Source organism: Pyricularia grisea (genome assembly GCF_004355905.1).
Source record: "Pyricularia grisea strain NI907 chromosome Unknown Pyricularia_grisea_NI907_Scaffold_11, whole genome shotgun sequence".
Classification (NCBI taxonomy): Eukaryota; Fungi; Ascomycota; class Sordariomycetes; order Magnaporthales; family Pyriculariaceae; genus Pyricularia; species Pyricularia grisea.
Window position 1 is genome coordinate 90,772 of NW_022156723.1, and position 24,089 is coordinate 114,860.

Genomic DNA, 24,089 nt, shown 5'->3' on the forward strand with positions numbered 1-24,089 from the left:
GAGATTGCTCGCTCAGCCTACGGGTCATTAGCTAGGATCTACTGTAGTTAACAGGGATTGATAGCCCGGCAAGAATTAAATTGAATCCGGTCGCATACGGTGGTCAATCCCTCTACTGCAGACAAGGGCGGTGGGGCTGCGTATGTGAAATACTTCACGACGGTTATTATGCAATCGTCAAACATTGGATCTCCTGAAAACTAATGTACGACAAAAATAGGAAAGACTTGGAGAGACTACATTCGAAAGCGCAGCATGTTTAACAACGCGTTGTCATTAAATTGATGATAACTAATGCGCAGATACTAATTAGCACGAGTACAGAGTTGTGCAAACTTCAACACCACATGTAAAAGAGGGAAAAGGAGTTGAATGGAGATGGGTTATGAACGTTATGCTGACGACAATGGAACCGTACCACATTGCAACGCTTTTTAGGTTACCTGGCAAGGATTAGCCAACAGCAATCCATTATATAACTTATACTTCCGCTCTCGTTCACTCGTCTCGATACGCCGCTTCTTTTCGAGGAAACCCCAGATGATCATAGCTTTCCAAAATCAATACTGAACCAAGCCATGTCTGCAAACTCTTCGACAGTTTTTCCTGAGGTAGACGGAGTTACCGTCTTCGCCCTGCCTCCCAAAGGCTATACCCCCGATCTCAAGAACCCGGCAGAACAGAGTGCGCTGGCGCACTTCCTCGTCTTCGGGATCGTTGGGTTTCTGGCGTTCATCGCGCTCTGCCAGCGCATGTTCACCAAGATTTTTCTCATCAAGGCTATTCATATTGAAGACTGGTTTATGTGCATTGCTTGGGTATGTATCTTTGTTTTGCCTCTCGATATTGGTATATGTCGTCTGGCTATCGCCTGTTTATCAATTCTCTGACGGACAAATAGATCTTTTCCATGGTAATGCAGTCATCACAAATACACTCAATCGTCATTGGCGGCTTATGCCATCACACATGGGAAATGCCAATCGAGGTATTCGAATCCAGCATGATTGTAGGTTTTGACCTTTCTGCCTGCTCCTCCCTCACGTTCCTAACAGCTTGGCTCAACATAGGTCTCATATATTGCTGCGCCCTCCTTTATTCTTTGCAACGGCTTTACCAAGATATCGATATTGTTGTTTTACCGGAAAATTGCGCCGACCCCATGGTTCCGCCGCATGATCTGGGCTACAATTTGCGCAGTTAGCCTTTATACGATTATCATCGCAAGCATGCTTCTTTTTGGCTGCAGACCCATTAGGTCTTTTTGGGTGCCAGAATTACTGGGTACGGGTCACTGTCTTGATGCAGCGGTCCTATACATGGCGATCGCAGTCTCGAACATTGCCTCGGATTGTATTCTGTTCATACTCCCAATCCCGATCATTTCTCCGCTTAAAATGCGTTGGGCCCAGAAGCTCGGCGCTTTGTTTATTCTAAGCATTGCTAGTTTCACCGTTATCACTTCGGTCATCCGGCTGCAACTTCTACCTGCGTTGTTGACATCAACGGACATTTCCTGGGATGCAGGGCCTGCAAACGTTTGGTCGTAAGTTTTCTGTTTTTTGATCATTTTTGCTATAAATAAGAGCCCCCATCTCATACTTGCTTATCCAGCATTCTCGAAGCCAACCTTTTCATCATTTGCGGATCCATGCCCACTTTGAGCAAATTCGCCAAACACTTTTGGGCTCCTTTCCGAGATAGCTCATCCAGAGGACCCTCCGGCGGAGACGGGTATGGTGGAAATATACGGCTTAGAAGGCATAGCTTCGGCATTGGCTCCGCGACACATGAACTTGGCGTCATCAAGGCGTCATCCTCTATGGGTCCAAAAAATGGTAACTCAGGTTCGGGTCCGTCTTTAAGCAGCTTGAGGACAAGTGGCATGGCCGATTCCTCGACGCAGCTGACGGATTGCTGAAGCAGTTTCTCCTATCTCCAGTGTACGGGCCTACGGGCGATAAGGGTGGACAGCATAGAAGGTAGCAAAGTAGATGGCTAAGGGGCAAAAAGCTTTTACTGCCACATTATTTTTCTAAAAGGCTCAAAAGCAAACCACCGCGCATGCGAGTGCTATCGTTGTCTAAATACTTCACTTAATCTCGAATTTAAATCCCTGAAGCATGACGGAAAGGTGACTGTGTCTCCGCAACCAACTGGCTCGATTCTGATGGACTTTCGGATGTTAGTGAATGCTTCTTGGTATTGGAATAACAATGATCAACTGGCGTCTAGCAGGGTCAACTGGATTGGAGACTGTGGATGGGTACCTTGGTCACATCGAAAAAAAGAAGACTTTATTGATATTGGAGCTATTGACTTGTCCGCCCTTAGCCGCTTACAAACTTGTGACTTTGGAACGTGTCAAAGAACGTGCCAAAGATGTGGCGAATGCCTTGCAGACTTGTGTATTTGGACAAAGCAAACTGGTTTCTGAAAAGTAATGGGCCGAGTACCATGGAGTAACTTCAATGACCCAAAGCCTCCCATCCCCACTGGCTCCAATGTCCAGGCCAGCAAGGGCAAACTGTGACCTCAGCCGATTCTCATTAGATGACAGACCCTTGTTGTGCTTACAATAAATCTTATCTGCTACTGGCATGCCCAGATAAAACCTGGAGTATCATGGAGGTACATCACGCTCACACTGAATCTTTACCAACGTGTGAGGTTTGCCTCTGTTCCAGGGATTAAGAGAAGCAAAAGGACAAGGAGGCCAGGGTGGGTCGGGAGAAAGCCAAGAGACAGGGATACTACCATGGTACAGTTATATTAGTGGGCTGAACTAGCCAATTTACGAGACAGGGGATAGAGGAAAACGAAAGGACAGGGGGAAAAGCCAAAGTGGGTCGGGAAAAGCCCAGTGACAGGGATACGATACTAGGCTGAACTACGTAATATGTTTAGGACTTAGCCACTCCTGAAGAAACGCAAGGCTCGGCTTGCGATGTTGTTTGCTTTTGCGAAATGGTTACCGCCAGCGTGCAGCCTTTACAATAATAGCTTAATTATATGCATACGACTTTTTTTTAATAAATAATAATAATAACAATAATGATTGACCTGAAATTCTTAGGAAAGCTAGACGTTACCGGCTTTTGTGTGCTTACGAAAACAAGAAAATAGGCAAGATGTGAACGACATGTCCAAGGGAAACAACAAATTGCAAAGAGCTCTATTTTTTCGAAACCCGGGAATGAGCGAGAGTCGCAGGGTGGTACGCGATGTATATTCTCCATTAACATGGGCTGCATAATCAAGGAGCAGGGATGAACGATCAGTTCACCAGATGGTTGCAATTCCCGGCCACACCCTCGTGTGACCTGATCTCCGAAGCTGACCCGGACCAAACACGGATTTTGAGTGCTCAGAGATAAATCGATAGCACGTCAATTCCACTCCAAACCTCAACTGAGAATAAGCTTCTTGTATCCCGTCTGATCAAATTTGTTCTGCATACGTTGGCCTTACGAATATCCTGCCAATCACCGGCTCACCTCACCCAGCATGTGTACCTACCAATGCGTAAGCATTTTCCATTGATTTTTTTCGATGAGCTACGAATAACCAGTATATCCCCCATAGATGGACTACAGCTGCGGTCACAGGAGGACCATCGTTGCAGAGTGGTGTCGTCGATACAGAAACACTCTCCAGTCGCATACTCGATGCAGGCCAGAAGTACCTTACCACACATGGAATGACCAACTGTGCTGTATGTTTACCCTCGCTTCCCAAAGCCAAGTACTTGCTAAAAACTGATCAAACTTCTCAACCAACTGTCCAGCTTACTGTCAAGAGCAGGCTAACCCGAGGTCTTGTCCATGGATGCCAAAGAAACCGAGACGTACGAAGCTACGATTTCGTGCAGGCGGAGCTCTACTTGGACGAAGTTGGTGATTCGTCTGCCTTTGTACCCGATATATTTTGAGCAAGACGTATTAAGAGATAGTATCTGCATGGACCCAGTAACCTATCTCGATTCGAGCAACAGCGAAGAGCACATGTTGAGGGCGGGCAACCAGCACGGAACCAGCTCTGCTTTGGCCGCAGGCTGCAGCTGCAGGGTTCAAGTGGCAGGCCAAGCTATGGGTTGCTGTGCCATCCGCCCTTTGCCGGTCCACCTATAGGTATAAGTTACCTGAGCTGGCCCGCGTTTTGTTTGTATGCATCGATTAAGATATGCAGCTGGACATGAATAACATGCCCACCCAGTCAAATAAACAAGCAAACTTAGACGTCACCTTGCTGTCGCCTTCCTCGTCCGAAATCGCTCAACCACAGATGAGGAAGTATGGGGAAACGAGGGCCAGCTCCAACAGAGAAACGAATAATAGATATTGGCAAAGAAATTAGCACAATACACAGTCTCAACGACAGTCACAAAGCTGCCATCGAGGCCAACCTGGCATTATTGCAAAATGACGTGGACGGCAACATTGGCCGGCAAAAAGCCAAAACGCTTTCTGAAAGCATTAAGTACTTGCTAGGAAACAAAAGTCTTCGCAATATACTACTGGCATACCTCGCCTTTGACGCAGGGCCGTACAAGTTCAACAAAGACACAAGACAGAAGAAGACTGGCCAGCTTACCGTACAGAACTTGAGGCACCATTTCCAACATCCCATCACACTTGACGGCTCTAGCAAAGAATGGGTTTCTCGACAGTTCGAAGCAATTAGCCACGATGTCAAACCTGACGAGGACTTGATATCCGCGTGGCTCAGAACGATGACGCCCGGGGAAGAAACGTTGTTTGACGTCCTCAAGAACCTAAAAGACGGCATGCAGATTGGCGTTTGTCAAAAAGTCCTAGAATCTCAGATTACCAAGCTTGGGCTCGTCGATTTGCACAGCAAGCCGAAATTGTCGGCCGGCTGGGACGGACATACCCCTCGTTTGATCCGTGACGGTGCCGATCTGTTCTTCCCAGATATAGAGAGCACGCCACAGGATGACGATTTCGCCCAGAGACTGGTGGATATAACGACAGGCATGGCCAAAAACCGAGGGAAGAAGTCTGAAGTACGATTTGCGGCCTACAGACTGGAGCCTGAAGCCAATAGCAGTGAAAAGCTGAGGATTGAAGGGACTGGAAGTGGCTGGCTTCATGAGGCCTTCAACCAATGCAGAAGCACACCAGCACCAAACCAGCCTCGAACCGTGGTGATCGATGCAATCTGGCCCGGTTCGATGTTGCGAATGCCCGAATTCGTGGTCAAGGAGGCTTTAACATTGACAGGTGGAGGCGTGAGCCCAAATATGACGCCGAGGTTGGTTCTCGCCCCTACTTCCAGCTTCACAGACGTTCACATCGACGGCGGATCCCACGGCCTTGCCGTCATGGCCCCAGGTGTGTCCAAGCTTTGGGGTTTGTGGCCAGGCACCGAGAAAAACATCAGCACATTGTCAAGGCTGAAATGTGAAGCGGCGGCGAAAGCGCTTGAAAAAGGAGCCACGGATGCGGATTTCGTATTGCCACAAGCTATCGAAGAACTAGACGACGGGATCTGGGTTGTCACTAACTCCCTAGATCTTCTTCACATGCGCCCCGGCACCATCCACACCGTCTACACCATGAATGGAGGCATCCTCGCTGGATGCAACTTTGTTTCCGCAGATGATGTGATGGCTACGGCTCGTGCGGTCGATACGGTTTGGAGCGAAAATGAGGCTAGGGGGAAGCAGAACAAAGACGACGAATTTGGATACTTTGTACAGGCTTTGGAGTTGTATTTGGAGCGTGAGGGTCTGGATAACGCAGAGAATTCCCAATCTGCCCAGAATGCATGCACGCAACTATGCAAACGCGCCGCTCGCATGCAACAGGTCATACCACGCAATTTCGAAAACATAAGGGCTGTAGTGTTAGCGGGGAAAGAAGTTGAGGTGGAGAGCAAGCGATACGAACGAGTGGTTCGGAGGCCGAAAGCGCCGAAAGCGCCGAGGGTGTGTAGGTCATGTATTAGGCCATGGAAAGAGCACAAACAAAACGATGCAATATAACTGATGCAAAATGACTTCCAGGAGATATTGCTGTTGTTGGTTATCCGGACATCACGGAATCAGTCACGTGATTCTGGCGCAGGACAAAAGCTCGGGTTTTCTCCAAGAGGGCGGGCTGGGGTTTACCTACTTTGGAGACATGATCTATAGATCACCCTGCCTCTCCACAGGTATGTACAGAAAAATATTCTCAGGTAGAGTAACTGCGTTCGGAGGTATACACGAGCAAATAAACTTGGTGAAAGTATGAATGCAAGGATTGTATTTCTAGCGGAGGTTGAATGCTGGTTAGTCCTAAGGCTGCACGGTGGCCTTGTTCACCACCTCTCTGGTGATCAGGATCAGTCTTGGTTGATCACGCCTCCCCCATCTTATCGTCACGTGGCATTGCCAGTTCTGCAGGGATGCTCCATCTTAATCTCCTTCGGCTGTCCTGGCCTTCTCAGGCAAAAGTCAGCATGTTTTAATATGAATAGTTTTACGTTTTGAGGTTGATCTTGTCAACCGTTGCCTTGAGCCAATGTCAAGTACATATTTTCTTCTTTGCCTAAGTCCTTGAATGCAGAAATGGAGTAATGTTTTCTTTCTAAAGCACATGACGTTTGCAAATCCAAAAGTCACTAATCGTACACCCCGCTTATTTGTGAGTTTTGAGGCGCAATTTTATATAGCAAGTACAACGACTAACTATTTGAAAGCTCTATAGAAATACCGGGGATGGCAGAAATGATTTGAGAATATGCATAGCGAGTCTGGTTGAGGGGACATTATCATTCACAATCGTGTCGTTTTGACAGTGACTTCTGTGAATCGAAACCTTGAAGGCAGTGACACGTGATGCGCACAACTTGCATACGCACGCCTATCTACCTCCGTTACGCTAAAAGAACATCCGGGCAGAATCTGGCTTACTAAGGCTATCGTTTCTTGAATCTTCTTGGGTGATGTTATACTTCTATTGCTAGACGCCTGGCGATTATTACAACTGTGTCATACAACATGATCCATCTACCGTGGGCATCGGAGACTGTACAAGGTGCATATGAGCCTTCATATTGTGAGTCGGATCACACGTTAGTCAGCCGATTAGCTAACGAATCATCTGACGCACTGCTTACTCGCATGAGGGACTCCTACCGTATAAATAGCTTCATTTTGACTTTGCTCTTAGTGAATAGGAGAATAGAACTTAAGGATCTCTATATTAGCCAGTCTGTTGACTTAATTGCACCGATTAACTGCAATTGCAGTGCACTTGGCTTGTGCCCGGGCGAAGGCCTACGATCCGGCTGACTAAGCCCGGTCATGTGCTATCGCACGTGACCTTCGAACCGGATAAAAAGCAGTTGCTGTCAAGCATTGCACGTAGATAGTAACTTAGTTACTTATACAGACAGAATACATACGATCAATCGATTCCCTTACTAGCTTACTAGTGTTCATGAACACGTGGCTAACTGGGAGCTCATACGATCTCCCAAAGCCTATCCACACAGTCACTGCTTATGCCCCGCTATTGTAAAATTCTCACACATATCCTATACTGAGCCACCTAAGTCACCAGATCGCCTGCTGACTGTGTCCCTGCCAAACCCCTTATCCATTGCCCGTCCAGAGCCGGTCCTTGTCAGCCCTGCTTATATCTCTAATCATGGTAGCTTACGCATCATCGCTTAGCTACTGCTATGGAATGTACTTTGTCTATTTTGTACCATTTGTTTCTTGTACCTTAGTAAAACGCCAACAGGGGCAAAAGTGGTCACTTGCATCCCCGGGTTTTACCCGAGTTGAGCCAACACGCTCTCAAAGCTGTCTCCACATGCTGCTCCAACCCCACAAGAACCAGAAAGAGCTTTCGCAGGAGTGCTTGGCTGATGCGCAACAGCGCTAATCTACAAAGTACGTAGTAGAAGTATACAGTAGTACATAGTTACCGTTTTCTAGCAGTACCCACATGTCTGCTGGTTGCCAGCGTATCGCGCACGTGATATTACCTGGGATTGCCAGATATTTGGCCAGATTAGGGGTACCAGCTGTGCCGTCCACGTTGTGCATGGGACATCGGTGGTTGGTCATGGGTTAAGCAACCGCAGAAGGGTAAGTACTGTAACTGTGGAGTTAATGTCAGATTCTCACAGGTACTAGGAATGCCAAAACATTATTGAAAAGCAATCTCCCGCTGTAACGCCCGGTCGAGCCTCTTTTTCTCACCATGCTCCTTACCGATCCCTTGGTCGACTTCCAGTCGGTTGATGTCGTGACCGACCGGAATGATATACAGAACCTGCTATCGTTTGTGGAAATCCGTGCTATTTTTATTCGATTTGTTAACTTATACATGCCATTGCTACAATATTAGTAGCAGTAAGCTGATCTTCTAAAGTATAAGCTAGATAGAAATTATAATGAAAAGGGTCTTTTCTAAATATTTAGGTCAAAATATGTGATTTTCGTTTAGCGCGCCTATTAACTATTTTAGCTAAAAATACAAACTGAAATTTTTAAAATTCAGCATGTTGAACATAGTAGTACGGGCTTGTATACAGAGACTTTATTGTATGCGGTGATTTTAAAATAAATTAAAGCGCTAGTTATCAAATTCAGGAAAAGAAATGGTAAAATGGACACTGAGAGTAGAGAGGTCCCGCAGTATAAACATAGACCACCCAAACCTCCTCATCGGCGCGCAGCAATAGCAAAAAACCTGTGAAAACAATTGCGGCCAAGCTGCCTTGTTCGCTCGAAAAGCCTGGTATAAGCACAGAGACCTGTGGATACTACAGGAAAACGGTAGCTAGGGTTTACATCCCACATTCCGCCGACAGTAACGCACACAAAATGCGTGGCGTTTTGTCGCAAGGATATTACTTAGTTTCTGACAACAAGAAGCCAGTCCACACCCTCCAGTTATCCCTAGTACAACATGATACTAATGATGACCGGTGACCGTGGCCTGCAACCACACTGGCGGTTTGAGTTATCCTTCACTTCAACGGTCCTACAGAATGGCATGACAAAGACAGTCTGTCACAAGGCAGATTATCACTGTGCTAGAAGGCGCGTCAACCCATTGTCTGGAACTAATGGGAGGTGTTTCCTGTGCATGCCAACTATTTGGATCGGACTTTCTGGAGGGATCCAACAGATTGCAACGGGGTAAAAACCAACGAATAAGCCTGACCCAGTTACCGGATGCACGTTGGTTATCCGGCTCATAAAGCGTGCCGAAACTATCGCAGGATGTGAAAGACTGTAGTATTTAGTCGCGTGTTTCAAGACTCTATTGACAAAAATGAGACTCGGTTGATAGGTGCAGAACACAAGGTTCATACATAATTCAACTAGATAGATAAAGAAAGTATCAGTCATCTTATCTCAAACTTTAGCATATGAGTTTGGAACATCTTGGCTCACGGTCAACTTCCTCATATGTCAGGCAGAATTCACACATGTACTAAAAAAGGCGGAAATCTCGAGTTTTGAATGCAGGTAACTTATAGTTCAGACTCTGGAAACCCAGCAAGATCAACTTTTGCAAACCTTTGCTGGCACATGTCTCTAGAGCATCTTTATCAGGTGCATAGTAAACCTATGCTCCACTCTTATCAGACTCCTGCCTCTTTCAGTTCAATCGAAATGGGACGACGGGTAGACGCAAGGTGACTGATTGCGTGGCTGAAAGAATTAACAAGGCACATGCTCAAACGGCCATGATGACCTGCAAAACTAGCGTTGTTGATACTAACGTTAAGAGACGCGTTTAGTCCGAGGTTGGTGGCCCCTGGGCACAACCCTAGACTGGGCGTGGCGGTATAGTGATCAGCGCAGCCCTAGTTGGCACTGTATGAAGCAATGTAAAAAGTCAATATGTGTATAGAAAGCCATTCCAAAACCCGCACATGGAGGCCCAAAACTTTATTTACAAAGCCCGCGGGCCAACAGCCCACGAGCCCATGGCTCTTTTCACTGTAGAAGTTGTACTTATAATACTAAAATCAATGTTAAGGTACATGCCCCACAGCGTGCAAATAAGATGGGGCCCCGTGGGTTTCGGTATTTGTTGGCCCATGGGCACCCGTGGGCGCCCGCCACGGGTTTTGGAATGCCTCATGTGCGGTACATTGATGTTACTCCTCACAAATGCTGCATTGTGCAATGGATCGTAAAAATATCGACATTAATTCTCGGTGCATGTGAGCTTGGCAGTTTCGGTGCGGCACATGATGATAAACTTGAACCCGCTTTCACCGATCGGATCAGCAAACTATATTCAGTCAATGGGATGGTGGGAGCTTTAATCCATCTGATGTGGCCGATTGGCGAGCCGCGATGACGCCTTGCACCCCTCTTCAAACCACCATCCACGCGGCAGACAGCAATTTTGTAGCCCAGTGTATGGAATATTCATCAATCCAGTATTTTTGGCGTATCAATGTACCCACGTAAACAAAACCGGGGTTGCATAATGTACCTTAGGTCCAGATCTTGGAACTTGCCAGAAATTTCCTCTCTGTTCGTGCCTTGTTATGAACAGATATCAAATCGAAAATGAACTCAGTAGTTGCTCATCCTAGTAAGGTGACCTGCCTCCTGAATTGCTAGGAACTGCCACAAACAAAGCATGCCCTTTGCGGAGAGGAATAGCGTCCCAGCCATGTAGCGTATAATATACAAAGTGAAGTAGGTGCAGAAGGCCCGCCAGTCACCTCACCACTTTCCGAGTGAAATGCCTCTCTAGTTTTTTTAATCCATGAATCCAGTTTAGCCTCCCATTGTCCCTGATCGTGACAGTAGGCGCATTCGCCTGGCTCTCGTTGGCCACCCTGTCCACTTCACACACCACCTCCATTTTACACAATACGTCGTCCCCGACCGCATCATGACCCTTCTTAATCAGTCCAGGAGCCAGCACGACTAACACTCTCGAACTGATTACTCCGTCGTTCTCGACTACCATAGTGTCGGGATCAAACTTGTTCTGTCCAGGCGGCAGAACCTGCCACTCCACGGCGCTGTTGCGCAAGTGTATGTCTCGGTCAAGGGAGATTGCCGCGTCAAAAATGGTGGCCAACTCATCCGCTAGACCTGGATTGCCGCGTCGATAATTACCTAACCGCAGCATGGAATAGGCAAAATCGGCTCGGTAGGCCAGTAGGGCCTTTCGGGCAGCAGGGGTCGTTGCAGCGGTCGTTGCAACTAGAGCATTAGTATTTGTGCGCCACTCTTGTAATGAGATGGCGATCTTCTCAGTTGGGCCTGCTGCTCGAGATTCGTTAGCCTATAGTCATGGTTGACTAAAGAGGCTAGCCAAATAGCCTTACTATCATAAACGGCGGAATACAGCTTCTGCATCGACTCTGCAGCTTCGCCTGCCCACATATAACGACCAAACACGTATTTGGTCAAATAGTGCCACAAAGACGCCTCAAAGTAGATGGGGAATTGGTTGGTGTGCAAAAAAAACTGCATCTGCCTCAAGTCCTCCGTCATAGGCCTTGGATAGGTCGAGAGTCGTGTCTTATCGCTCGAAGGCTCGCCAAGTATCTCAGAAAATCCGGTTGCGGCCAAGTTACGCACCATCCACCTCATTCTTTTAGCAGCATCGATGAGATCCTGATCAGAGATCTTGTTTGACTGGCACGTGGTGGTGTAAAGTTTGCGAAGCTCAGCGGCCGTTTTGCGCCAGCGCTTGTGATTCTCGAGGGCTTCGGCCTCCGCGGATACACGATTCGTCTGCTCTGTGGTAAGGCTAGACTCCAGCTGCTGCACGAGGGCTTGGGCTTCAGAAAACTGCTTCTGTAAGCTTGCCAGTTCGGCTTGGTGACAAGCTTGAAAGTTTTGGGTCTTCTGATGCCATTCTTGGTTTATTTCAGCAATACGGGATTGCAGGTAAGCTTCCCAGTCTTTTTGCTGCTTTTCAGTCCAATACCGTATCAATCTCGAATTGTTGTTTGTTGCTTCTTCCAATTCTCGGATATGTCTGTTGCATTCTGCGAGTTGTTCCTGGCAGTTGGCTACCCGCCCCAGGTGCATTGTTTGGTCCAAGTCGCCACATAAGCTGGACACTGGCTTGTGACTGTTACAATCGTCGCCATCTTTCTCAACAGGTACCCTGCTAGTCGTACATGCGCACGAAGGCGACGGTGATTTGTTGACGCGGATGTAGTCCATCGCCTCTTCCATGCTGGTGTCCTCGTCTATGTAGGCGGGCATTTTGGTGGATGTACTGGGCAAGAGATCCTGATGTTGGGCGATCCCTTCATGGCGCAGCACGGGAGAAATAGGACGGACAAGTGTAGGATTTCACATGCGCGTCATCTTCTCTTCGGCTGTCGGTGTTTGTCAAGAGGGGTGAAGAACTGTTTTTATGAGAGTTTGATCGCTCGGTTAACTTTGGGACATCGCGATGGGTTCCTGGCTTTTGTCGTCGAACAAACTCGCTTTCAACAACTTGTTGTCTTTGTTGAGAAGTAATTAAAAAGTTTAATAGTGGAGGGCTAAGGTGTCCGTTTTGTGGGTGTAACCCACGCCTTCCGATATGTCTGCTAGCACGCGGCGGTATTGTAGAAGGGCATCTCTCTTTTCCTGTGGTCTGGAGGCGTGAGGGTGAATAGTGGCCATAATACGCGTAGCCGTGGAGTTGTGCCGAAGGATGATTTCAGTAGGGAACCTCGTACAAAGTCCACTCTTCCTTGGGAACGGGATGTTAGTGACGCTCTCCAAGACCGAGCTCTTGCCGGCCGACTGGTCGCCACAGACCACCAGCTGGGGTAGAGAAACAACATCTCCAATCCCATAGGCTCGTACTTGATCGATCTGGTTGATGCGCTCCGTCGACCTGGACGAGTTTAGGCCACGCACAACAGAAGACGATACGCTAGGCTCTTCGCTACGCATAGTTGGTTGATTTAGTTGTACACCACTGTGATATTTCTTCTAGAGCTGGATGTCACTCGGAATCTCAGAGTGATAAGGACCTGAGGGAAAGAGCGACCTTTATATAGAGGACTTTAGTGCGTAAGCATCACATGTAACGAATGTGAAAAGAGGTAAAAGAATGAAAGTAGTTGTAGACTGTACTTTCAGGCAAGAGGGAACGTAGCAAGAGAGCTGCTCACGTTTTGAAAAAAGGCCAATTCAACTCATCTGGTACTCCAGTCTCGGCTGCACCCGCGGTAGTCCTCGGCTTCAGGAGGCCGTGGAAATAATGCAAGCTGCTAACATCTCAAGATCACATGCTGAATATGTCACTGGAGTAAGCAGATATACTTTTTGGGACAGAATGCATGCAGCCACCAATTCGTCAGAATAACGGCAAACAAGAAGACAACCAAGTCAATGCTGGTGGAATCATAATTCTGTTGGGTTAGCACATCATGGCCGTGCCTTTACGTGCTCGTACAAATACAGCAACTGAACTGCGAAAGTTCAACACTAATCTTCGGCGCATGTGAGACCGGCAGTATTTGTGCTTAAGGTAAACAAAAAATCGAAATTGAAGTTAGTCTAAAGGATGGTGGATCTATTCGATATTATGGTTTGTTGTCATAGAACGAAAATAAAATCTTGCAGCCGGGCCCTCAGCACGGATACTGAGGGCTCTTGGCTATGTTCAAACACACCAATATACATGACCATCTGCGAGGCCACTCAGGCTCTCCAGAACTACTACTTAAGGTGGTTGGAGAGGTCCACTACTCCATATTTTAGGAATGTTCTGTCTATCGTGGGAAGATTGTATTGCTGCAACCTTAAGGAGATGAATACCGAGGGCAACTGCTAAATGGGCTCGACTTCTTTCGGCGGCGAGGGTGACAGGCGCTGCATAAGCTCCAAAATGCTGTTTTTGACATTTTGGCTTTGCCCACAAAGTAACTCGCCAGCACCATCCGTTTCCAGACCTTCAAGCACAGAAGCACGCATGTAGAAATCGTAGCGTTTAATAGCTTGAACAAAGTCCTCATGCAGCCTCTGGTGATGTTCCTTCCCTTCGTCATCAACGCAATAGACGTCATGATAGTACTTGATAAGAGTCTCTATCGTGTTCGAAGTCAGCTTGAATACGACCTTGTTGCATGGGATATCGACAAGAACAATGTTCGCCTCGATAACGACAAGCTGGTAGTAAAACCCGCGATCAACTTCGGATTTCGGGGTTTTGAGCATCAGGGATGCCAGGAGCCAGATTGCGTTTGGCGATGATAAAGCTTTACCAAGGCACATTTGATGCTCAGACACGCTATCGAGCGGTTCATTGATTTCGATACGCCTTAATATTTCCGTGAGCCACGGCTCAACCTTGGACCCAAGAGTGACAGTAACAGAAGAAGGGCGCGGCTTTTGCGCCGCAGCAGATTGAAGCAGGGAAAGAACAGCAAAGTCAGGCAAGCCGTTGCGCTCAACGTTCTTCCGCAGCGCCGGTTGGATAATGCCCAGTAGCGACTGATATTTCTCCCTCAATAACTCAAGCTGGTGCGACATTTCTGTGACACGTAGCTTGCTACATGTCAACTCCTTCCCCATGTCGACTAACTGCTTGTGCTTCTGTTCCCGCGACTTCTTCGCCGCCTCCCTGTTCCGCATCCGTCTCAGATGCGCTACCGAGCTCTCCATCATGCACTGGGCTCCACGCGTGACGGGTTCCTGCACTTCGTTTTCAATGTCGTTGCTGCTCGCACCACCGTCGCCAGTGATGTCGGCTGTTGTGGTGTGGCAATCAAAGGAAGCGCCTGCTCCGGGTCGAGAGTCTTCAACTTGGCGCAGCTGGTGAAGAGTGACCGTGCGCCCTGGGATGTGACATTCCCCTGAGAAGCAGTAAGGCTTGGGGGGACATAACCACCTGCCGCTCCCAGTCCTTTGTGGCCGGCGAGCATGCGCGGGGATATGGCTATCTACTCTCGTGAGGGCTAATGATGAAAATGTTCCTGTTGCTGACGATGAGCGATTGTCGTTCAGTCTGTCCAGGGATCTCTGGGCAAGCCTAGATGGGAGGTGGGAATCCACACTGACAGCTGGTTTTGTGGTCGCAGCTGCCGCTGTAGATGCTGTCCTTCGCGGATCAGTGTACTCCGCATCGATCTCCTCGTCAAGCGTGTTAAGTATATATCCAAGGTTGGTCGCCTTCATTGTGAAAGTATCAGAATAGGAAGAGCTTCGCCGAACGAGTTTACTGGCCTATAATTCTGGTTTTGGCTGCGTAGCCCTTTCTGAAAACTCTCTAAAAGATGCTGTCGATTGAAAGCGTTCGTTGAGGAAGCTTGCAAGCATGAAAAGTATTGCGGTATTAAAGCATACCACCAAGACCTTTATATGCGATACCATCCCACATCCCACCCCCTGTAACGCAGTGTTAATAACAATTTTATCTCCAATGGCTCTCCGGAGGTTCAAGCTATGGCGGATATCTATAAAGCCATCACCAATACACGACAAGCACTTAAAGTTGTCAGCAATCTTGTTCATAGCCCACTTTAATGCGCTTTCATCCATACGGCCTTGTGTCGATGGCAATTGACTGAATTGCCAAACTTCCTTATTTTCCTCATTCACTTCTGCCCTCACACCCATAATGTCCCTCTCTCGTGCTCAAGTTAAAAGCGCCGGCAGCCGTTTGAAGACTTTCAGACCAAAGGCATTAGAGATCGCTAATGAGATTGAAACGAGCTTGATTCCGAGAATTCTTCATCTGCATGCGGAACTACCATCCGGTTCTTCCTGAAGGTATGCTTAGTGTCACGCGCGGCAGTAGGTCTTAATCTGCAGGATTTTATTGGTTTCATTTGGTTTACTGCGGATGGAAATCGAATGTTCGCCCCCTGAAACCATGACTGGATATTAACCAGGCTTGTTCGGTGTGGAGGATGGAAGCTGCGCTTCAAATTGAGTCACCGTCCTGGAGGAGCTGCAATGTCTGGGAACCTCGCTTACAAATTGCAGGGATAGTTTAAGGACCCGGGCTCGCCGCCGTAATCTCCTACCCCCAACAGGCCACTTTCTGCCAGGCATCTGAGCGATTTGCGTATGTGGTCAAAAATAAAATCGGTTGAAGTTATTGACCCTCGGTTTCAAGCAGGTATGACGAAGAGTCGGGGGTGAAGTTTGATGCTGGCCGTTAGGGGTACGTTTTGTGACGGGCTCGTTCCTATTGGCCTTTACCTCCACAAAGCCTTTAGGATGACTTCGGGTAGCATTCCGGCACTCAACTGGGATACTTTTTGCGTCGATCTGCACTTTGCAATATTTCTCTCCCTAGCTGCTTGTCAGGGATGTATAGTTTGAGAAGGCGGGCATGCAGTCTCTCAGGGGTGTTGCAGGGCCTTTGGGCACTGGGCTGATATGCAACGAAAATACCTTTCAAAGCAATCCAACCCTTCAAAGCGGCGCTGGTGAACCATGGCAAACAAAGGCAACCACTAACGACCTAATTTGGCCTGAGAGCTGCCAGGACCTCGGTCTTGGCTCTCGCAGCTGATTGTGTTCAAGCAATTCCAGGGAGATACCGAAAGTTTTCCTGTGTGTTTGTCCTGGCTTCGCCACAACGTTAGGTCTTCTCAAATTGCAAGATGGTGTCAAAGGCCGGCCGACTTTGCATTGGGAACGCTGATTGTGGGTCTAGGCGAAGGCCTAATCGCTTACAGGTTCGCAGCTCCAATGTTCCTCGCAAGTATCGCAGTCAAAATTTCAGCAACGAGACCCTTGCTAAATTTTGACCGTAGTACTTTTCTGGTACATGAACCCAGAGCCGATGCTGCTCAATTTCATTCTTGGGACTCTAGCCCTGGAAGTAAGGAACTTCAAGTAAGTCCCCTAAGGATTTGTACGTCAAATATGTAAAAGGTGGTCTCTGCAACGTCGTCAGCAATCCAAGTACGTACAGTGCCCCCTGAGAGACTGAACGACCTCCTTTTGTCAACCTCTAATCCATTCGCAGAGCAGGGCGAAGAGCCTTGCAAGTGTAAGCTGGGGAACATCGGTGACAGAATCGTTGACGGCCTAAAACGGAGGCTGATTTCGGTGGCAAACCTGGTGCAAACATTGTCCTTTCTGGATGAGCCCCAGCACGGAGCCTTTCTTGGACTGTGATCCCCTAAAAGAGCAGCCACCACCAACAGTGCAACTTGGATTTGTGATGGGTCATCGTCACCCGCTTCTTGCGCAAGCGACCCACCCGGACAGGGGCAGGATAACGACCAAGGAGCTCAAGGAATGTGTGACAGGGAAAACACGAGCAAATCCCCTTTGCCTCGCATCTGGAATTATCGGTTTCACCGGGAACATTGACAGCATCGCACAATCCAAAGTCTTGGTCCACTACTATACTTGACATGTTGATGGACATGTACAACTCCTCGTTGACCAAGTCAACAGGCATCAGAACGTGGGTCTACTGTCATATAAAATCAGGAAATGCTTCCGTGAAATGATGTAGGGGGTTGAGTATGTATAAATTCACCAGCTTCTGCTCCCGCTCTCCAGGTCCAACATATATTGAACAATCACTTCCTCTTCGTTTGCGCTCAATTTCCGCGGCCCGGACCAACGGTCGGCCAAACAAACGCGTCCTGCCATTTTGCGTTGAAGAGTCGTTCGAGGTACATTATAACGTGCTGCAACCTTTCGGAGACTTAGATTATGAAGAGATTCAAGCTTATTCAAAGCAAGATTTAATTGCGCTTCACGGTTATGCGATTCCATGATTAATGGTGGAAATATAAGGTATCGGAGTGATGTTAGGCCGGAAAGTGGCCCACATACTGTTCTGGCCCACATACTGTACATCCACGTTATAGTCTTGTTTCTCGGCGTGACAGCTAAATGACTCACGGCTGAATCCGATCAATATTTTTGCTGAAGAACAGTCACACGAACGGTATGCAAATCGTAAACACGCAAAGTAAGTAACACTGAAACGAAATACGAGAGACGAATCGTTCTCCAAGAAAGCTGTGTACCAAGCTCAAATGCCTCACCGAGAAAATTCAGCCTAATCTTTCTCGTACCGCCTCCTAACCTTAGCTCGATAATCTGCCGGGAGCTGGAACCTCACAGTTTTGACAACTGGCTTTTTGGAGCGTGTGCACGGTCGTTTGTGGATTAAATAATTCTGTACTCTGATCTCATCCATTGTGTGTTTGTCATGGATTCTAGGTCTTGAGGTCTGTTTCGTAGTCAGTGCTGGCTCATGTCGTTCGGACTTCCGCCTAGACTTTCTATATTCTGTGGTCCAAACATAGCAGCTAGTGTTAGACGAGGATCGCTTGTCGGGATAGAAGTACTGCACTGTGTGCCTATAAATGCAGTGCCATGACATGGTTCCAATGGTCTGGGCTCCGTCAGACCTGGTTTCACAGCTGGACGAGAGCAAGTTGTCTGTATACGGTATATATCCTCAGGCTATGGAAAGCATAATCTGGACGTTGGGAACTCATAAATGGCTTATAGCTAGCTAATACAAACATTTGTGGAATAAGATTCCGCACAGTAATCTCCTTCCACTCATGAACTCAATACAGAATTGGCTCTGTTTTCCCTCACTCACTTGATTCGTTGGCGTTTACGACGGCCCTCATTTGAATCCTCTGTCACGCTTCTACGGTGGTCGATTGTTCCAAATCTTGCACCTAATTTCTGGTTTTCAGCCGATTTTTGAATTGTGAATGGCGAGCCGCTTATGTGGCATCCTGCCCCTGAGCCTTCATGTAAGCAAACTTGGAAGGGCTCGTCCAATCTGGAGACCCGAATCTTCACATGCTTACGGAAATTGCCGTTGGCATCGCTGCAAGAGCCATTCCAAAGATTACCCGGTAGTGTGACATTGTTGATTTGCAGAAAAGCAGCTTCTTCATTCAACTGTGTCATCAGAGCATCAAACGCGGCCGTGTTAGCCCGCAATCGGCATGATATGCTACCTGTGCATTCATACTGGTTATCCGCTCGGTATGGGATGGCATCTCCATCTAGGGTGAAGACGAAGAGCTCGGCACGGATGCGAGAGACCAAGTCGTTCAGCTCTGGAGATTGTAACATCGTTTCTTGGGCTGCCTTTTCTACTTCTTCCATTTTCGAAAGATCATCTAAATGGGGTTCTGCACCAGGAAACTTCACGTCAAATCGAAAAAAGCCACTCTTGAACTTCTCGATGGTCTGTTGACTGAGTAACTGCTTCCAAGCCCTGTCGGAGTCGCCAAGCTTCCAAAATGCCCTGATCAGGCGTGGTACGAAAGAATCTTTCCAGAAGCAACGAGAGCTTCTCTGCGGACCGCCTCGCAAAGGACAGCCTGTTCCCAATGAAACAAACAAGCTGGGGTCTCCAGTGTTCGGGAACAAAGCTCCCACTTCATGTAGTGCTATCGAAGCCGGATTGTTGTAGAGCAGGCCTCCGTCTTGAAACGTCCCGACACCTGCAATATGCCGTGGCCGGAAATAGCTTCCAGGGGTTAGCCCGGGTTCCAAGGGGGGAGGTAGGTTGAGCAAACCTACAATGGGGCTGCGGTGGCGCATCTTATACTATAGCCATGTTAGCGTAGCTCAAACCGGCAATTGAGTATGTCTGGGGACTCACATCTCCCATAAAAGCGGGCGGGCGGCAGGGTCAGTTGTCATCACACTGTAGTCTGTATGCCAGCTTAGGATTTGCTTTGCTTGAAACTTCTGTCAGTGGACTGTTCGAACTCACCGCAGTGATTCTTGCGATTGCCAACAGCGTTGTAATTGGTGAAAACAGACGCGCTGGTGTCTTTGATGCTTGTGACGATGATTCCGGCGAGGATTCCCATCTCGCTCTCGGCCGAACTGTCCAAAATGCCTTTCCTCCCAAACACTCTCTGGAGCACAGACTCGAGATTCTTAGGGGGGTATCGGCCGTCACATATTATAGATATTAGGAATTGCAAGACGGCGGAGATGAGTGGTATTTTGAGGCTTGCTCGTCGCTGGAATGCCGTATGAGACAGCTGCTTGAAGGTTGCCAGACATTTCTCAATGTCCCATCCATTCATGACGAGGCCCGCCGTCGTGATCGCTCCTGGTCTGCTGGTCAGGGATGGTAGATGGTCACTATGCAGGAGGAGTGGGAACATATACACTCACCGGAGCTAGTGCCGTAGATCAGGTCAAAGTGGCGCTGGATTGGGTAGTTGGGGAGCCGCAGCTGGTCTTGCAGTGTCCGCAAGAACTGTAACGGAGCGACACCTCTCACGCCTCCTCCGTCAATGCTTAGAACACGTATACTAGCATTTTCGGGTCGCACCCGAATTGCCAGACTTCCGACACCAGCCCCACATATGAAACATTGATCGACATGGTAGACCCACGGATTCAAGTCGTTTTTGTTCCCAAAAACTCTTACGCAGTTCTCGCAAACGGAATGTCCGCAGGAAAGACCAAACTGAGGCCTGCGTGCAACACAGCTAAAGCAAGTTTCATGTGACCGCAGCTTCGACCAGTGGCCAGAAAACCTTCCCATCAGTCGTTTGTGAGCTTCAGCCGCTGATTGGAGAGTTAAAAACCGATTGTATTGTAGACGAAGCTCCCGCTGTACCAGCGCCACAAAAGAGGATTGATCAAGAAAGCACTCTGCCTCTTCAGCCACCAGCGTTACTCCACAGGACACCTTCTGACAGATCTTTTTATATATTGATCTAAACACATCCTCAATCCCAAAGACTTGAGTGGATTGATTAGCCAAGGTTGCAACAGCAGCCGAAGGTACAACTTACCATGCATCCCAGGAGGGTATTGATGCAGTATAAAGCAGGACGATATGACAGGAATGACGAAGGATTTCAAAACTTGAAATGAATCCACGCTGCCAACAAATCTTGCAACATGCGCTTCGATGTCCTCTATTCTGGATAACCCGCTCCTGGATAGATGGATGAGGTCCAGAGCTTGCTTCCTTTCTAGATTTGCAGATTCGCCAGCAAAGTCAAGGAAGCCGGCAAGATGATGCGCAGAAAACAGAAACTTTCGTTTTTCTTTCAGCAGTTGACCCTCTTTGCCGATCGCTAGCAGCTTGTTTTTAAGCTTGACATATTGTTGTGTCTCGTCGGCACCGTTAGGGACTTTATGGAACCGAACGTCAGAAAAGTAGCACCGCAGCTTTTTCATGAGATTCTCAGAAACATGGCTGCTCATCTCGCCATGTAAAACCACAACGAGGCAGGCAAAGGGTCCGTGTTCTGTTGGTTTATCTAGTTTGACCCAGGCCTTCATGAGTTCGACCACTTTGGTCCATCCACCTATATCTTTCGCGATAACGCAAATGACATCACTGAATGGCATTAGGATGTGATGATGTATCAGGCTTGCAAAATCGATAGGTCTGTCTATATGTTGGCCATCTAAGGATGGGGTTCGAATGGAAGTGTCATGACATTTGAAGGTTTTCCCACTCTGAGCCAGCTTCCGAGGTATGTCCGCGCTTGCGACCAACAACGGCCTTCTATCAGTGACAGTCGAAGGCGACGTGAATAGTTGTATCTCACCACTTGTGACCCGTGGAGCTTCGACCCCAAGCGTGGCGAGTATGCGGGCCTTGATCGCATTTCCAACGACTACAACAAACAAAGGACACTGTTCTTTTGGACGCTGCAGACTATCTAGCAATTGCGTGGGTCGTCTGGAGACTTCAAGCCGGTATGGTGCATGATTTGCGTGAGACTCCTTTGACTTCAGTAATCGTAACCAGGTAGAATGCTTGCAAGACAACATGCCTGAGGATTCTGGGCTTTGACTTTGGGTCACCTCAGATGGGAGAAGGAGAGTCTTTGTGTATAAATTGACGGGACAATTCGAGGTACAATCTCACACATTGTCAGAGGGATTGAGTGTTTGATCAAGAAACTGCCGTCACAGTGCTGCATTAAGCGACTATGGGAGAAAGGCAATATCTTCAATTTTATTTTGGCGCAGAAATTGCTAATTAATGTCTTGTTCGGCGGAGGTTCTTCGTCTTGTTGAATAAAGAGCCAATAACTGCTTTTGAGCCATACATTAGCGGCCCAACATGTCCACCAGAGACCTGTGTGATCATGGTTACTTGGCACGGGCGAGATTAGATCTTCCCAAGTTAACTAATCCTCCAATTGTCTATAGCTAGAAGCTGCTTGTAATGGAAGACAGAGCCGCAGAAGCGTGATATATACAGGAATATCCTATTTCTGTTTCTTCATTAGTCGAACGCTCAATGCTATTTAGATGACGGAAGTGAAAGTTTCGTATCAACCAGGAAGCTGACGATGCTTGCCAATCTACATATCCTAAATTTTCTATGTCAAAGTCTCTGCCTTGCCCGGCTGGCAGGCACAAGTTGGTCTGCCGGCCGCATGTATGATAAGCGATATTTCAATACAACTGCATTGAATAATGTGTCTATGTCCACCGGACATTTCTCAACGCCGTCAATTAGAACAAACATCCCGTTCGATAAATCTCAGTCTCTGAAAGAAACCTCCAGCACTACGAAGACGCTGACGTCTGCACATGTTCAGGTTGGTACGGGGAACGTGGATCGCCCCCCAGACGCAGGCTCCACTATAGTACACTCGACTCAAATTGAGACTCTATCAAGTTTATCTCCCTCCCCAGCTCAGCCAACCGACGTGATATTAAAAGCCACTGTGACTACTAAAGACGTCGACGATGCTCTGGATTCAGACACAGCCTTTTCAAGTGCGCAAGAAGTGAGAAAACTGGAGATGACTCCTGCCATACCGTCCACGTCAAGAGTTCGTATAGACAAAGCTGCGGAAGCGGAAACTCCTCAAAACTCCTTTACAATCTACTTCACCCAGCCACTAAAGCCAGTACAGTCTAAGCAAGATGTTACCGGGACAGGTGAATACACTTTGGCAGCTGCTACCGCAAAGCCACATGCATCAGCTGCACCAAAAAGCACCGTCGTAACTCCAATTTCAACCGTCGAGCCCAACGTTCAAAGCGAGGGCTTAGAAGCAACAGCCCATGATACGTCTACTAGGATGGACAGCACAGCTAATGCAACTATTCGTGGTTTACTCGTAGACACATCAGGCACGGAAAAGTCAACTCGGCATCCGTTCCAAAGACCCTCCCAAACCCCTAGTGCCGAACCTGACCATCAGAGCAGCAAGGGTAACCAAGAGAACTCCAACCCGGGAACTTCTGCCGGCATTGCCATTGGCACTATTTCTCTTGCAGCTTTGGCGGGATTGGCCGGCTTTTGGGCATTTTTGCGGTACAAAAGGCCCGGAAATAGCTGTGAGAATACTAGCAACGGGAAATGGCTGGGAAGCCTAGTAGAGTCATTAAGAGTTTTCTTCCACCAGAACGTAAAGAGCTCGTTCAATCGTAACCGAGGCATCAGCGAAGCCAAGATATCCGCCCCGTTCGCTCAGACAAACTCACTTAACTGGTGATGAAGCCGGGCGAAAACGGCGGGCCCGTAAAGAATGTCAGAGGACAAATACTTCCACCTTATCATATCAATTGTAGTGTAGTCTTAACCCATGTAGCCTAAAATTAAACTTGTAAAAATTTAGAGCTCCATAAAATCCAAGCTTAGGGATCGAAGAGGGATCTGTAGCCAACCCGCAGCAAGGAGCATCGTTGCTTAGTAAGCATAATAGCTAGGGTCAGTCCGCATGGTAGATCTGTCCGCAAGCTTGAGAAATTGATCAAGTAGCCGTATAAGTTTTTCAAACCAATGCGGAAGCGAAAAAGCGGGACGTCACCACGAATATTAAAGATGCGACTGGCCCGACCTACCGACAGCAACAGATGCCCTCTTTTCGACTTCAATGAGATCTATCCTTAAGGAAATCAATGTAGGCCCCTCAGTATAGCATGATACCAGGTCGGCAAGGCCGCTGATCCAAGTAGACCAGTTGGAGAGTATTGTTCAAACCACAAGTAGTATGCCTTCGGGGACTGCGCTGGAAAGGACCAAATGTGAGAAAGAGAAAGCGGCAGGGAAATTTCAAATGAAACACTAGGAGTAGTTATTGCATACGTGGATACTACATCGGTTTGTTGACACAGGGCTATTGTCTCAGGTTGGTTGGGTCACACAGCGTCGAAAAGCCAGTGGCCAAAGTATGAAATC

General features: G+C 47.9%; 5 protein-coding genes across 5 annotated transcripts; 2 read left to right on the top strand and 3 right to left on the bottom strand.

Annotated features, from left to right (window-relative positions):
• Positions 1 to 4,203: 4,203 nt before the first annotated feature.
• On the top strand, positions 4,204 to 6,007 carry PgNI_12251 (uncharacterized protein; the record flags this gene model as incomplete). Its single annotated transcript, XM_031132205.1, has 2 exons — positions 4,204 to 4,292; positions 4,369 to 6,007. The coding sequence occupies 2 exons, from the start codon at positions 4,204 to 4,206 to the stop codon at positions 6,005 to 6,007; spliced, it is 1,728 nt and encodes a 575-aa protein (XP_030976167.1).
• A 4,702-nt stretch (positions 6,008 to 10,709) lies between these two features.
• PgNI_12252 (uncharacterized protein) lies at positions 10,710 to 12,190 on the bottom strand (the record flags this gene model as incomplete). The annotated part of the gene is made up of 2 exons (XM_031132206.1): positions 10,710 to 11,263; positions 11,329 to 12,190. 2 exons carry the CDS (start codon positions 12,188 to 12,190, stop codon positions 10,710 to 10,712), a joined length of 1,416 nt encoding a protein of 471 aa, XP_030976193.1.
• Positions 12,191 to 13,786: 1,596 nt separating this feature from the next.
• Positions 13,787 to 15,133, bottom strand: PgNI_12253 (uncharacterized protein; the record flags this gene model as incomplete). The annotated part of the gene is made up of 1 exon (XM_031132207.1): positions 13,787 to 15,133. The coding sequence occupies one exon, from the start codon at positions 15,131 to 15,133 to the stop codon at positions 13,787 to 13,789; it is 1,347 nt and encodes a 448-aa protein (XP_030976169.1).
• A 2,695-nt stretch (positions 15,134 to 17,828) lies between these two features.
• PgNI_12254 (uncharacterized protein) lies at positions 17,829 to 21,725 on the bottom strand. The gene is made up of 6 exons (XM_031132208.1): positions 20,725 to 21,725; positions 20,096 to 20,671; positions 19,683 to 20,030; positions 19,569 to 19,620; positions 19,487 to 19,513; positions 17,829 to 19,433 (listed from the first exon to the last, which is right to left on the bottom strand). The coding sequence occupies exons 1-6, from the start codon at positions 21,716 to 21,718 to the stop codon at positions 18,542 to 18,544; spliced, it is 2,889 nt and encodes a 962-aa protein (XP_030976164.1). The 5' UTR covers positions 21,719 to 21,725; the 3' UTR covers positions 17,829 to 18,541.
• Positions 21,726 to 22,013: 288 nt separating this feature from the next.
• PgNI_12255 (uncharacterized protein) lies at positions 22,014 to 23,403 on the top strand (the record flags this gene model as incomplete). Its single annotated transcript, XM_031132209.1, has 2 exons — positions 22,014 to 22,030; positions 22,287 to 23,403. 2 exons carry the CDS (start codon positions 22,014 to 22,016, stop codon positions 23,401 to 23,403), a joined length of 1,134 nt encoding a protein of 377 aa, XP_030976163.1.
• Positions 23,404 to 24,089: the final 686 nt, after the last annotated feature.

Excerpts from the sequence above, each read along its gene's own strand:
- PgNI_12254 (XM_031132208.1), bottom strand. The coding sequence starts at position 21,718 with ATGTTGTCTTGCAAGCATTCTACCTGGTTACGATTACTGAAGTCAAAG. Across the intron at positions 20,672-20,724 it reads ATACCCTCCTGGGATGCATG|TCTTTGGGATTGAGGATGTG; the intron begins GTAAGTTGTACC and ends AATCCACTCAAG. Across the intron at positions 20,031-20,095 it reads GATCTACGGCACTAGCTCCG|GAGCGATCACGACGGCGGGC; the intron begins GTGAGTGTATAT and ends CCAGCAGACCAG.